The sequence below is a fragment of the Lytechinus variegatus genome, chromosome 1, assembly GCF_018143015.1.
Source record: "Lytechinus variegatus isolate NC3 chromosome 1, Lvar_3.0, whole genome shotgun sequence".
NCBI lineage: Eukaryota > Metazoa > Echinodermata > Echinoidea > Temnopleuroida > Toxopneustidae > Lytechinus > Lytechinus variegatus.
In genome coordinates this window covers 55011486-55026085 of record NC_054740.1, presented here as the reverse complement: position 1 = coordinate 55026085, position 14600 = coordinate 55011486, and the positions used below count along the sequence as shown (strand labels likewise).

Genomic DNA, 14600 nt, shown 5'->3' with positions numbered 1-14600 from the left:
TATGCATGTTTGCTCAAAATATTTTCTGGATATGTTTTTAAAAATCATTGTTTTCTTGACAATTTTGTGTGTTCACCTTTGTTGGTGATCACACAAAATTTCATGTAGAATTATGACACTGATGCATTTCCATAGAGTTACGACTGATTTGATCAATCGTAACTCTTTGTAAGAGTCAAATCTCAAGATGCTTATTAAAATAGCTTGGCCCTGAACTGCAGGTCTACCACTGATAAGCATTGTTTGTAATGAATGATAATACTCACTGGAACCAGTTATTCCCGTTCCTCCCACCCAGGCATTAGGTGCCGGCCACTGATTGAAGATATCCTCATTTTTATTGTTCTCCTGGGCATCCCATAATTTCTGTGGGAAAAAAGAAGAAAAATCAGATTTACGATGGTACACACACATATTAGCATAAAAGAACTAAGTGACCGTGCTGACTGCAATACATTAATACTGAAAGGGAGGATTCAACCTTGTTCATACAATGGAATGCAAGGGAAGGGAAAATTACTTAAATAGAAAGGTGCAAGTTTGAAAAAAAAATGGATAAGGAATAAGAAAGTTATAGCTAATCAAAGAATAATTAATTTGTTGGGGAAGAAAGACAAGAAAAAAGAACATAATACTTCTTGAAAGTTATAGCTGTTTTGAAAATGAGATCACAAAGACGAAGTGAACTTCAATTGGCTATTCTCATGACAAGTGACAAGGACAACTTTCCCATGAGCTCTTGACTGTGAACTTATTTATTAGGGATTTGCAGTTTCCTCATTTAAGAACCTACCCCTGGGGAAGCAATATTTTTTGAACTAGTCAACACCCCCACCAACTCCTCAGACACGTCGAATAGGCAAAACCTGTTTTGATCAAAGTCAATCAGACAGTAGAACCTTACCTCATCCATATTCCTAGGCCTACTGTCCCGGTCTAGATCCAGGGCATGGAACTCATTCGTCATCCTATTCACATCTCCCGCAGAGCGGACCTAAAGCGGCAAAGAGAGAAACATAATCGATGGACCTATTAACTGTAAATCACTTGGTAGGGGGAGGGGCTCCAATTTGAACCATCCCAATGAAATCTATGATTGATTGTGCAACTACCCTTTACAGATAGGAAATTTTCATAGTTTAGATTTTTATGACGTCAAAATGCCCCATTAAAAATTTGGTCTGATTAAGTCCAGTTAAAATAGTGTTAGATGTAAAGTCTGACCTGATGACAACTTAAAGGGATGGTCTGGGCTGAAAATATTCATATCTAAATAAATAGAGTAAAATTCACAGAGCAAATTGCTGAGAATTTAATCAAAATCGGATAACAAATAACAAAGTTATTGAATTTTAAAGTTTATTAATATTTTGTGACAACAGTTATATTCACATTGTGATGAATATTCATTAGGTGGGCTGATAATGTCATATCCCACCTTCCTTTTTCTTATGATATTACATGAAATCATAACTGTTTCATTTTTTCATACATGTGTAAATTATGTGTCTCCTTTATGATAAAATAAGTCGAGGCAATGCACTGAATCAGTTGTCAATCCAATTGTTTTAGTTCTTGGTAATTTCTTTTAATAAACCCAATTTCATGTAATAAAATACATAAGAACAAGAGGGGATATGACATCATCAGCCCATCTAATAAATATTCATAAAGACATGCCTGGAACTGTTTCACAGATATAATGCAAGTTGCATGAAATATGACTGGTGAATAAACCCCACAGGCGACGCCATCTATCCACTGCCGCGTCGATATTGCATTGCGTTCATGAGTTTGCAGAATCTATCGCCACATACACTAAGTTAATTGATTTCTGGGTTTCCAAGCATCAAATGCGAAAGCCAATCACGATCGTGTTACCATTTTCGATTTCTGATGAACCGAAAAAGGTAACATGAACGCGAGTGGCTGGTCCTTTGTATGCTCTAGCAGCAAAATGAAACATGGCGACAATTGCAACAATCTCAGTCACATCATCACTTGAGAAACTTTATGGATATTTTGAGGGTAATTGGTAAGATTCAAAATGAGACTTGTGTACTTTTGTGATGAGTAACAATCATGTCTTACACTACGCAATTTAAATCAAATACATGTACGTTATACTGGTAAGCGATTTTCGAGTATCGGGTATTGATTTTTCTACCAAGGTACCCGAGGCTTCCGCGAATCAAGTTTTACTCCCAACCCTACTTTTGATATAAAACCTATAGATTCAAATGCATGTGATTGGTTAAAAATATTAAAATAAAGTCTGTCTTTTTATTAGACTTGTAAAATAACTGCTTAAAAAAAACATTACAGAGGGCATCTCGATACAAAATTCGAGGACCTTGTATTTTACTTCATGCCATGGTTCAAGTTCCCTTACCTGATCAAGGACAGAGTCGTCCCCTACGGCCCATCTCTGCTTGAACTGCCCTCCTGATTCGTTCATGGTGTTGCTGGGCCTCTGGTAGAAATAACCTACTTGTGCGTCGTCTCTCGTGCGCTGTGGCTGTGCCATACGATTGTATCCTTGTCTCACGCCGCTGCTGTTGGAAAGTGCTTGACTACCACCGCTGTTGTTATTACGTGCAGAATTCTCCCATGCAACATCATTCATTTTCTTTCTTTCTGATACAGACCCGCTGCTTGTCGTGTCCTGCTGAAGCTATGTACAATATATATATATGCAGGCACCACACATTAGGCCTGCAAGAAAAAAAAAAGTATTTGCATACTTGCTTTGAAAAAAACGATCTCTAAGTTAATGATAATACCATGAAAAGATAATAGAAGTACCTTTGGTACCATAAAATTGCAGTGCGGTGAGCATTTAACATAATTTTGTTCTAATCTGTATTTGAAGGAAATTATATGTTTTTTAAATTGGATATCTCAGAGTCTACTGCATTGAATTTGCACATTTATAAAGTAAAATGCAACTTCTGATTTGCCAGCAGTGAACCTTCGGTTAAGATATTTATGTTGATTCCCCCAACATAGTCGAAGCTCATTGACCCTAAATGACTTTTAACCTTGGTCATGTGACATCAGACTGACAGGATGTTCAGTAATACTTGATAACCATTATCTCCAAGCTTCATGAACTAGGCCCATATACTTTTTAAGTTACAATTATATTATTATAATTGACGATGCTGCCGCCGTTGGAAAAGCGGCGCCTTTAGGTCTTGCTGTTATGCGGGCAAGACAAATATGAAAAGGATTCCGAGATAGCACATGTTCCATCTATCACAAGAAAATCTGCAATGGCCGACACGGGGGTTCCCCAAAGGAGGAAAAAACACCACCCTTCCAAACATGGCATCCTCAATAACATCAGACATATTGGCCGATTGAATTGGAAAGGCGTGTTGTTCTTGTTGAGCACAATCGTTTTCAGAACGAAGTCAGGCGCAGCTGAGCGAAGACGTCTGACGTTTAGAGCCGAAAGAGATCCGTTTGGTAATTATCATTTACCAATTTCTATATCAAAGTTATTGATAGTAATAATCAAAGTCGGCATTTGCACAGCTGATGTAACTATTTTCTCAACAATCAAACAAATTATTTTAAGGTGTTTAGAGCGTGATTCAAATCGCCAAAATTGATTACGGCACTCAACTTTGCGATATTTGGAAACTGTGTCCGATATTTTGCAAAAAACAAGCTTCTGGTAGGAAGTAAATAATTTCCGTTTACCATATACCTTTATACTTTTATACCGTATCTACTGGACAAATAGTTGTTCCTGCAGTCAAGTTTCTTGTTGTCTTCCTAACTTGGATAAATTTGAAAACTGAGTCTGTGCTATTTGTGCAATGTGCTGTGCCAATATATTGAAATGAAAAAGGAACTATTCCCACGCATGCACATATAATGCCATGCAGACCAGAACTTGTCTTTGTCTTGAATAGATTGTTGATGTTGATTAAATTATTATTTTAATATATTAATATTCAACATTATGACTTTATTTGATTGTACTTTTGTTTTGGTCCAATTGTGGGCGCTAAAGCTGTTTCACACCAGCAGATTATTACCAGCATACCTCACCACTAGTAATTGTTCACAAATGTCATAGCAAGTCTCTCAGTCACATATCGAGGTCAGTATACCCACCACTTTTCCAAATATCGCAATTGGTAATGCCAACAGCTGTATTTCAGTTTCGAACTCGACGACATCGCTCGTTCATATCTTCAGGCAGACATTGCTTCATTCACTTGGCTTCGCTTCTCGTCATATACGTTGATATGAACTGAAGTTAGCGACCAAAAGATTTGCCTACGGCTTTCTGGCAGTTTGTTTGCCACATGTTTGCATGATTTGGTCGCTTACTTCGGTCCCTATCAACATTACTCCCCGCGGCGAAGCATTGTCTGACTGACAAAATCAAGATTAAAGCCAAAAATAAAACACTGCTGTTCCCGGCCGGTGTGAAACTGTATAGGGCCTAACCCAGGGAGCAGTTACTCATACTCACAGGACTAGGGTAGACTGTGGTCACAATAACTAGGAAAGTAAATTGTGAAAACAGAAATTATGCACTTACCACGATTACATGGAGGAAGATCTATCGTGTGGCAGTATCCGGACATCAAGGCACAGACTGGAACCTCAAAAAACGAAAGTTCTGTTGCAGTAGCTCTCCTTCTTTCAAAATTCAAAACAAAATGGCTGATTGAGACCGAGGCTATAGCCTTTAGCACTAGCGCATGGACTTGGTAAAATTCGCGCATGTGCCCTATACCCTCGGTACCAGTCTCGAACGACCATTTTGCTACAAATTCTCTGTGCCTCCATATCAGGGTACTGCCACACGATAGACTTTCATCCATATAATCGTGGTAAGTGCATAATTCACAATTTACTTTCCTAGTTATTGTGACCACAATCTACCCTAGTCCCGTGAGTATGAGTAAATGCATGGTGAGCTTCTGGGCTCCCTGGGTTATAGGGCCTGTCTCGAACTAGCCTAGGCCTAGTGCCCAATTATGCTTAAACTTAAAGGGATGATCCGGGCTGAAATTATTTTTATCTCAATACATAGAGTAGAATTCACTTAGCAAAATACTGAAAATTTCATCAAAATCGGATAACAAATAATAAAGTTATTGAAGTTTAAAGTTTAGCAATATTTTGTGAAAACAATTGTCATGAATATTGCAATTAGGTGGGCTGACGGTGTCACATCTCCAGACTCCACTTTCCGTTTTTCTTATTACATAAAATCATGTTTTTTTTTCATTTTTTCATACTTCTGTGAATAACGTCTCCCTTATTTTATAATGAAATAAGTTGCAGCAATAAATATCTAATAAACTAAATCAGATGTCGATCCAATTTTCTAGTTCTTGGAGGAAAAAATCTGAATAAACCTATTTTCATATTACATGTTATAAACTAGGCCTACAAAAGAACAAGTGAAGATGTGACATCATCAGCCCACCTAATGAATATTCATGCCTGTTTTCACAAAATATCGCTAAACTTTAAAATTCAATAACTGTTCTTTGTATCCGATTTTGATGAAATTTTCGGCAATTTGCTCAGTGAATTCTACTGTAGTCTATTTATTCAACTATAATCAGCCCTTTAGTGTCCAATAATATTCTAACGTTTCTTACTTAGTCTTAGATTTAGAAGACATATTTTGAACCTTCGGCATTATCATGATAGGCCTATTGGGAACCACCGTTCACTTCAATCTTCATGCGTGAGACTCAAGCATTTTGGACTCTTGTTCATCCCCTCAAATCTCTGTCTCACGCAACTATCACAGCCTAACAGCCCATTCCCAAATACATTGTACACAATGTCTGTGATCTCGCATAGATTCACAGAAAATCTCACGCATAGCTGGTCTTTGAACTTGGCATCTCTGTCATACAGCAGCGCTTTATTCAGTCACACGCACGGTTCCCTATTTCCACCTCCATTCACTTGAAGTTGAACACAACTCACAAGTGTCATGAGTGTGCATACACAAACATGACAAATCTACAAGTGGTTCAAAAGGCAAAACCACGATTTGGCCGAACCTTTTCCATATTTTTATTTCCAATTTTGGGTGGCTTTCGCAAAAGGAACTTCCCAGATTGCACTACCAAAATACAATGAATTACAATTTCCACTAAAGTATAGTGAGTGCTTGTATTACCGACCGGCCTTGTATTACCGAACGCGCGCATCATATGCGTCAGAAAATAATCAAATACGCTCAAACCTTTGCAACTTCCTCCCAACATGCCAAAAGGGAACTTAAATAGAAAAATGATGAAAAATTATCAAAAACACAATTTCGAAGTCTTTATATCCTCAAAACAATAAAATATGGTCAAAATAGCTCATGAGTGACTTTGTTGTTTTCCCAACTTTTCCCATAGAAAGCACACATTCGGTAATACAATACCTTTTCAAGTGACCAAAATATTTCACTTGCGAAGAGGGGTCCGATTGGAAGCTGATGTCGTAAAAATGAAAAACAATTTCGGCAAAATTTCTGCATATTTATATTTTGTAGGTATTTGTGTATTTATGGTGAAAGTTTGGTGAATTTTATTGGAATAATGTGTTTGATATGATCAAATTCATGAAAAGTGTTCGGTAATACCATACCGGGTAACTGGTACCGCACTTTTCTCTGCGCCGATACAGACTCCACAATTTCTGGCAAAAATTCACTTCTACAACTTCTTATCTTAATTTCTGCACAAATCACAAAAAGGGCTAAAATATTCAATAACCAGAAAAATAGCATAACAATGCAGGTATGAGGAGATACAAGACAAAGAGATCAAAATCCACGTTTATCAACATAGTTCATTTCTGGCTGCATGTAATACACACGCACATAGTCTCAACACACAGTCACAGCTCAGTCATAGAGTCATACGCAATCCAAGCATAGCTGCCATTGTTTACAGAACTCAATCATAACAAAAAAGCGTGTACGACCCTACACTTGTGATTAGTTTTAAAACATAATACTCTTCAATGAAAATTAAAAGAATATAGCAAAGAATAAATAGCATATCCATTTACAAGCTCGCAAATCAACCATGTTCGATCACCAATACTTACTGCGATGCAGCCCGATTATGACAACATTTCGACAATCATAGCTGCGGCAGCAGCGGGCGACATTTTGAACCGTAGTGCATTATGGGTGCCATGTGCTTGACCAAAATCGGATTGTTGTAAGTGACGTCATGTACAAACTATTCTGTGATTTTACCTCCGCGGTCTCATTATTTGATTTGACCAGGAAAAGGAGGCAGATCAGCATTACCCATTTAAGGGGTGGGGCGGGGTTTTTTTATCAACATTTTCCCAAATCGGCTCCTCGAAGAGCTGGACAAAAAGTTTGCATAATATAAACCAGAAGCCCCGGCCAGTAGCTTATATACGCGTATTAAGCCAGAGCTAGGGGCAGATCCAGGATTTGTTTCGGCTGGCCCGGGGCACTGCAGGGGGGGTCCTTGTTTTTTCAAGGGGGGACATTTTTTTATGTGTCGGTGTATGTGTCACAAGAGCGGATCCGACTTTCGCCAATAATAGGTGGGGCCTGAAATTATCTTCACCTATATTTTCCCCGATCAGTCGATTACTTCTTATATTCTTATATAACAACCTAAAAATGAAATGTCTCAAAAGCCCAATACAAAAAGTGCGAGCGCGAAGCACGAGCAATTTTTTTTATAACTTTCATGTATTTTGTCCTGAAAATTTAAAGTTCTGGAAATGTTTGTGATCCTGAAAGAGATAAATGATTCAGTGTCACTAGATAATTACTGCGAACGCTAAGCGCGCGAGCAGAAATTTTTAATAAATGTTCTATAACATGAACGGAAAGGACCTGTAAAGGACTGTTTACAAATACCTACGAATACGGTACATATTTCAATAATGGGAGCGCGAAGCGCGAGCTAAAACTTTTTGACATTCCGACATAAAAATGGACATTCTATAAGCGCTTTTTGTAATCATAAATGGGATAGGTATGTAACTAAGCAATTGATGCAAGCGCGAAGCGTAAGCGGAAGAAAATTGAGATTTTAGACCTAAAAGCGGGACCTGTTCATATTTTGTAAATCATTAATATATGGTAATTGGGTATCATTGATAATGCGAGCGTGAATCGCGAGCAGACAATTATTGATATTCTGATCTTAAACTGGATGATTTAAGCATATTATAGATAAAGAACATACAGGCTATCTCAATAACGTGCGTGCGCCTGTTTTAGATTTAAACCTAGAATCTGGGCATTCTGAATACATTTTTTTAATCATGATCGAAGATCAATAATTCAAGCAAGCTGAAAACATTTGATATTACGATCAAAAAAAGGTCAATTTAAATTTGATATTTTAAGCTCCATATCAGCCTATTGAGCAAGATACGAACCTCATCGAGCATGCAATTCGAGCGCGAAGCGCGAGCGAAATTTTTTATTTATTATGAAAGATTTGTTGTTGCAAGTCTTCCGGCCCCATCTCATTCACTCGTCTTCCTCTTCTTATTTTCCTATTCTTTTTTTCTCTTCTGTCTTTCCCCTTCCTTCTCCTTTTCTTTTCTTCTTTCTCCTTGTTTTTGCTCTGCTAATTTTTTTTTCAAAATAACACAACATAATTATAATATGATATAACATTATAACGAACAATATTTTTTTTCTTTCCCACTGCGTTCAGTTCTCTTCCTTTCTCCCTCTTATGTGCTTTCCCCGTTTGTTTGCTTTTTTTTTTGGGGGGGCAACCGATTATTTTTGGGGGGGGCACGTGCCCCATTCTCCCCCAGTATTTACGCCACTGATGCAATGTCCAAAAAACCTCAACTCGCGCTAAACGCTCTCATTCTAAATTTATAGGCTTTATAAGGCATATCATTGTAAAAATAAAGTTAACATCTAATCGAAATTTAGTCTTTAGGACGTCCTAACCCCCTCAAAAACCAACAACAATTAGCTTTAAGCGGCCGATTGCGGAAAATATCGATGAAAATATTACCCCTTCCCCCCATGGGTGAAATGTGGACCCTATAATCATTAATAAAAGCGCGAATTATGACCTGAAACTTTTGAATATGTCATGTATTTAGACCGAAAAACAGAGCATTTTAGACACGTTTCTGCGAGCACGAAGCTGATTTAGATAATACATGTAATTATTCAGACCTGAAAAGGGAACGGAGGAAACGTCCCCATAGAAAGTTTATCACGGATTGTTCGACCCCCTCCTCCTGGAAATTTATATGAGTAGAAAAAAAGTAATAAAGAATTATACCAGTGCGTCATTCTATTAAAACACTCTGCAGGGTCAATTGCGCTGTAAAATTGCGTCAAAATTGGGAGGGGTCCAAATTGTACATGCCTTCAATTAGAGGAATATATAATATTTCATTGGTTTAAAACGCCTAGAAAAAGGTCACTGCGGATGTTGCAATTAAAGGGGCGTCGCCAGAGGGGTGGAGCAGAGAATAGAGAAATGCTCAAATCTTCAAAGTTACTTCTTAGAATGGTTTAATTATGAATATCAAAAACATTTTGTCAGCCATCGCTTGCTTCGTTATTTGGTAGAGAAAACGAGGAAAAGAAAAAGAAAGAAAAAATTTACTGAGACACGTATCCTGCTTATGATTTCAAAACAGTGCATAAAGGACTTTTTTTTCCAGGACGTCGAGCTGTGCGTTCGCATTATCCTGGTGAGATTCAAACTGTGTTTCATTTTCCAAGTCAATATACAAAAAAAGTGTCAGCTTGATCGCGCTCGAAATATTTTGTGTAATGAGATTTCTTCAAGATGACAAAATGTGATTACAATGTAAGAGAGCGCGCGCAAAATAGAACGAAAAGGGGGATGCAAGAACGGGAAAATGAGAGAAAGCGAAAGCAAAAGAAGGCCTAGAAGGAGGGGGGGGGGGGAAGAGTGGAGAAATATAGATTAAGATAAGACAAAAAGATTTGGCACGGAAAGCGTAAATATTACTCATATTGTGATCTGAAAATAATATTTGCACTCCCGCTTACCGTGCAAATCTTTGTCTTATCTTTATCACTCTCTTTCGATTTACCCCCTTCTTTTGTTTCTCTTTCTTCCATTTCCCCGTTCCTAGCTTTCCTCTCTCCATTCTATTTTGCGCACTCCCTTTTTCCATCCTTTCTCTCCATTTCCCCCACTCCCCTTCCTTTCTTTTCACTGTCGCTCTTCTTCGCTTTCTTTTCTTTCCCCTCGCCATACAGTTTAATTTCTTCTTCTTTTATCTCTCTCTCTTTTCTCGTTCCTTTTTATTTCCCCTCACCCTAGCTGCTCTTTTCATTTTCTTTGGCTCACCTCTTCTTCATTTTTCCCCGTCATCCCTTCGGCTTCCCCTCTGGTAAATCGTCAATTCGTCTACTGCCAACTGGTCCACTCTCGCCAAATAGTCTATTTTCATTTAGTCTAATGCCATTCCATCAACATTTTGTCTAACAACCGTTTGGTCCAATCATCACTTCGTCTATGACTATTTCGTCTCATTGGTCTAATATCCATTTCATTGTCATTCATTTTGCACAAGTCTTAGTCAAATTGGACCAAGTGGTGTATATGGACTAAATGGCTATTGGACCAACGGTGATTAGATGAAATGGTGATTTGGCAAATTAAGACTGTGGCAATTAAGACTGTGAGGACAGTGGATGATCTGATGGTAGACCAAATGACAGTAATGAGTTGACTTTTAGACGAATTGGAAATAAACCTTCCCTCTCCCCCTCCCTTCTCATCTCCCGTTCCCTTTTTCCTCTTTTTCTCTTTCCTCCTTCCTTCCCCCTCCCCCCGGGCAGGGCGGGAGGGTGGGGGTGGGTCCAGGGGTTTGCACATCCCCTGTGTAAATTTTAAGACTTCAAACACTAACAATCCGACTTCTTTCTGATCTGTATCAAATCAATTTATCATGATACATGGCACTTGCATTAACGACAATGAAACTTCAACCAAGTAGAATTTTGTGAAAAATAAATTTGTATGGTTATCACATTATGGCAAGGTAAAACAATAATGATGCCAATCTTTTTATTTGATATATCACCCTCTTCTAAACACCTTAACTATGATGACCGGTCATGATATTTTTCTTTAAGCAGGGGTCACCAATCGTCAGTAAAATCCCCGGTAAGATTGGCTGGTGTACCTTTCTCAATAATTACTAACAATAATAACTATTATAATAATTCACTTTTATGCATTATAGTGGTTAATACATAGGAACAATGTCTCTAAACGTTTTACAAGATATATCATTAACCCCAGCCATCGGAACCTGACATGCCCGTTCACAATATATACCCTTTCTCCAATCCTTGTGAGCATTAATCATTTTGATTTACAGATCATTGAAAGACATTTCTTGTACAATATAGATTAGATAGTAATTCCATTTTGTGTATTATCGGGTCATTCAAATTCAAGTAGTATGGTAGTTTGATATTCAATGAGAAAAGCACCAACTTTGATGTCTTGATTATTCATATAATCTTGTGAATTGTGCTTTTCATTAGATCCAATTTAGGTAGAGCAACAATGCATCCATTTAGCAACTATTTAATACTACCAGTAGTTGATTACATTGTAACATCCGTGATTCAAAGTAGAAAAGGCGACAAATGCATGCACAGAGTTCATGGTCATGCTATTCTAGTACACTGGTCTAGATGCAGTTTTTCCCCCTGCTATGTCAGACATTCTTACACAATACATTTCTTTGAAATTTTAACATAGATGGAAGAAGAGACGGTTGTGATGAAAGACGTAATGTGAAGGTGGATGAAGAAGAAGGGAAAGGATGGGGCGGGGCATGCTAGAACATCTAGGCGGAGGCTACCAGTCTGATGCTGATGCACAAACTTAGGCAATATGTCTGGTGCAGCGAGACTACACCCACTGACTAGTCTTGCCACATCAGACACATTACTTACATGGAGAGGAGATGTTCAGGGAAGATGAAGGGAAGCGAGGAAGGACTACACAGAGATCTTAACAAGAATGGCAATCGACAGAGAAGGAATGGATAGGAAACTAGATAGAATAGGGACGCCGACCTAGTAAAATGAACTGCAGTATTTTGAGGGGTGACTGAAGGGGACAGAAGTCTTTTGGATAGAAAAACAGTGATTTCAAGCAACAGCAATTGCATTGTAATATAACTTGGAGGAAAAGGTTATTATATTAAACCCAGCTGCAGTATATTCATTAAAAAAGAGTGTGAAATTCTGTGAATAAGAATAATTGGCCTCTCTGAGAGAGATTGAGAGACATAGGCCTATAGAGAGAGACAGAGAGAAGGAAATAAGTTTCAAACATGGTTAAAAAATTTCTTCTAATAATCAATATGTCACATGATGAAGCATTGCATGAAAGTTATCACTTTCTTTTAAACAAAACCAAAACTTGAAATTGAGAAGTTTTAACTTTCATGACAATACATGTAAATATACAGCACTTTTCTTAAAAAGAATCATCCTGTAAAAAAGTACGATTTGAAGCAAGTTCAAAGAAATTATTACATTATCAAGCCACTAAATAGCAGTCATAAAGTACTGTTCATTACGACACCTTTTCTTGGACGTAGTAGAAAGAACACATGGAATGACGATTAAAATCACTATAATTATTACTACATTTCAAATGTGACCATTGTGACTGACACAAACACACAAATAATCATTTCTCAGAGATTCATGTGTATTAGTCTTACTCGCTAATACATCATCTTTCGACAAGTGCAAATCGAAAAACTAATATAGCATATCTATCTTGGCTAATCATTCATAATCTGCAATTGGAGCACATCCAATCAATTTTTCTTCTGACATTTCATATTGGTACTCATAATGGGGTGATTAATCAATGATTATTTATAAGGCTTGACAAATATTCCCATTGTGTCATGTACCATGGGGTTGTAATACCATGCACTTATAAATCAAACCACCTATGTAAGTGACTTTAAAAAAATCCAAACTTTGTTTCTAGTACTGTATCATTGATGGGTGAGTTGAGTCTCTATAAAAACAAGTGGAATGCCTCTGGCCGTCTCACCTGCATCACGCGGTTCAATATAGCATCAGTGCTGACTTTGAAAACTACTCTAACTCGCACAAGATGTTCAGTGATACATGGTTACTTTTATGTCCACTTTTTATGAACTAGACCAATAAACTTAGAGATATGATGGTTATTCAACAAAAAAACCCAACATGGCCAAAGTTCATTGACCTAACATGACCTTTGACCTTGATCATGTGACTTGAAACTCGCACAGGATGTTCAGTGATACTTGATTACTCTTATGTCCAAGATTCATGAATCAGATCCATAAACTTTCAAAGTTATGATGGTAATTCAACAGATACCCCCAATTTGGTCAAAGTTAATTGACCCTAATGACCTTTGACCTTAACCATGAGAGCTGAAACTTGCACAAAATGTTCAGTGATGCTTGATTACTATTATGTCCATGTTTCATGAATCAGATCCATAAACTGTCAAAGTTATGATGGGAATTCAACAGATACCCCCAATTCGGCCAAAGTTCATTGACCCTAAATGACCTTTGACCTTGGTCATGTGACATAAAACTCCTGCAGGATGTTCAGTGATAATTGATTAACCTTATGTCCAAGTTTCATGAACTAGGTCCATATATATTTTATAAGTTATGACATTTCAAAAACTTAACCTCGGGTAAAGATTTCGATGCTGATTCCTCCAACATGGTCTAAGTTCATTGACCCTAAATGACCTTTGACCTTGGTCATGTGACATGAAACTCTAATAGGATCTTCAGTAATACTTGATTAACCTTATGGCCAAGTTTCATGAATAAGTTATGATATCATTTCAAAAACTTAACCTCGGGTTAAGATTTGATGTTGACGCTGCCGCCGTCGCCGTCGGAAAAGCGGCGCCTATAGTCTCACTCTGCTATGCAGGTGAGACAAAAATCATTTGATACTAAGAAAGTCACCCTGTACAAATGAAAATAACTAATTAAAACTACAAAATGAAGTTTTATGAAATGCAGATTAAAATATACTCTCAGAATAAATGACATTATTTTCTCCTGTAAAATAATTTTAAACACACTTTATTCAATTCAGATTGACAGATTCACATGAGGTGAAAACCATAATTATGTAGATCTACATATACATAATAAAAATATATTCCATGGATTTATTAAACTTATTTCTATATTTAAAGTCATCATTATATATTTACAATCTACATTTCTCGAATATAACCTCATTCCTGAGGTATTTCATATTACATCTGATATGGAATGATACAGTAAAAAAATAAAACCACTGTTGATAAAAGCAATTGTCAAACTGTCACTTTCGATGCAAGCTGGAAGCAGAAGACAGACAGCGTGTACATATAGCTTGCAGAGGATGTGATAGTTTGTCTTGTCAATGGAAAACAAGACGTAATTAACTGCTTTATATTCCAAAAGTGAAAACATTTTAATATATTTTTGTTTGGTCACATGATTTCTCTATGAGAAAAAAATTTTGGTGTTAAATCAATCAAGGTTACTTTTAAAAAAAG

General features: G+C 37.2%; 1 protein-coding gene across 4 annotated transcripts in view; it reads right to left on the bottom strand.

Moving 5' to 3' along the window:
* Positions 1–7202, bottom strand: part of LOC121417224 (pumilio homolog 2-like) — a 29277-nt gene extending 22075 nt beyond the window's left edge. For all 4 annotated transcript variants that reach the window (XM_041610855.1, XM_041610870.1, XM_041610878.1 and 1 more), the window contains exons 1-4: positions 7093–7202; positions 2393–2715; positions 905–994; positions 267–366 (exon numbers count right to left, since the gene is read on the bottom strand). In XM_041610855.1, coding sequence (XP_041466789.1) covers positions 267–366; positions 905–994; positions 2393–2626 — 424 coding nt within the window. In that variant the 5' untranslated portion in view covers positions 2627–2715; positions 7093–7202. The remainder of the gene's footprint in view (positions 1–266; positions 367–904; positions 995–2392; positions 2716–7092) is intronic.
* Between the last annotated feature and the right edge of the window lie 7398 nt (positions 7203–14600).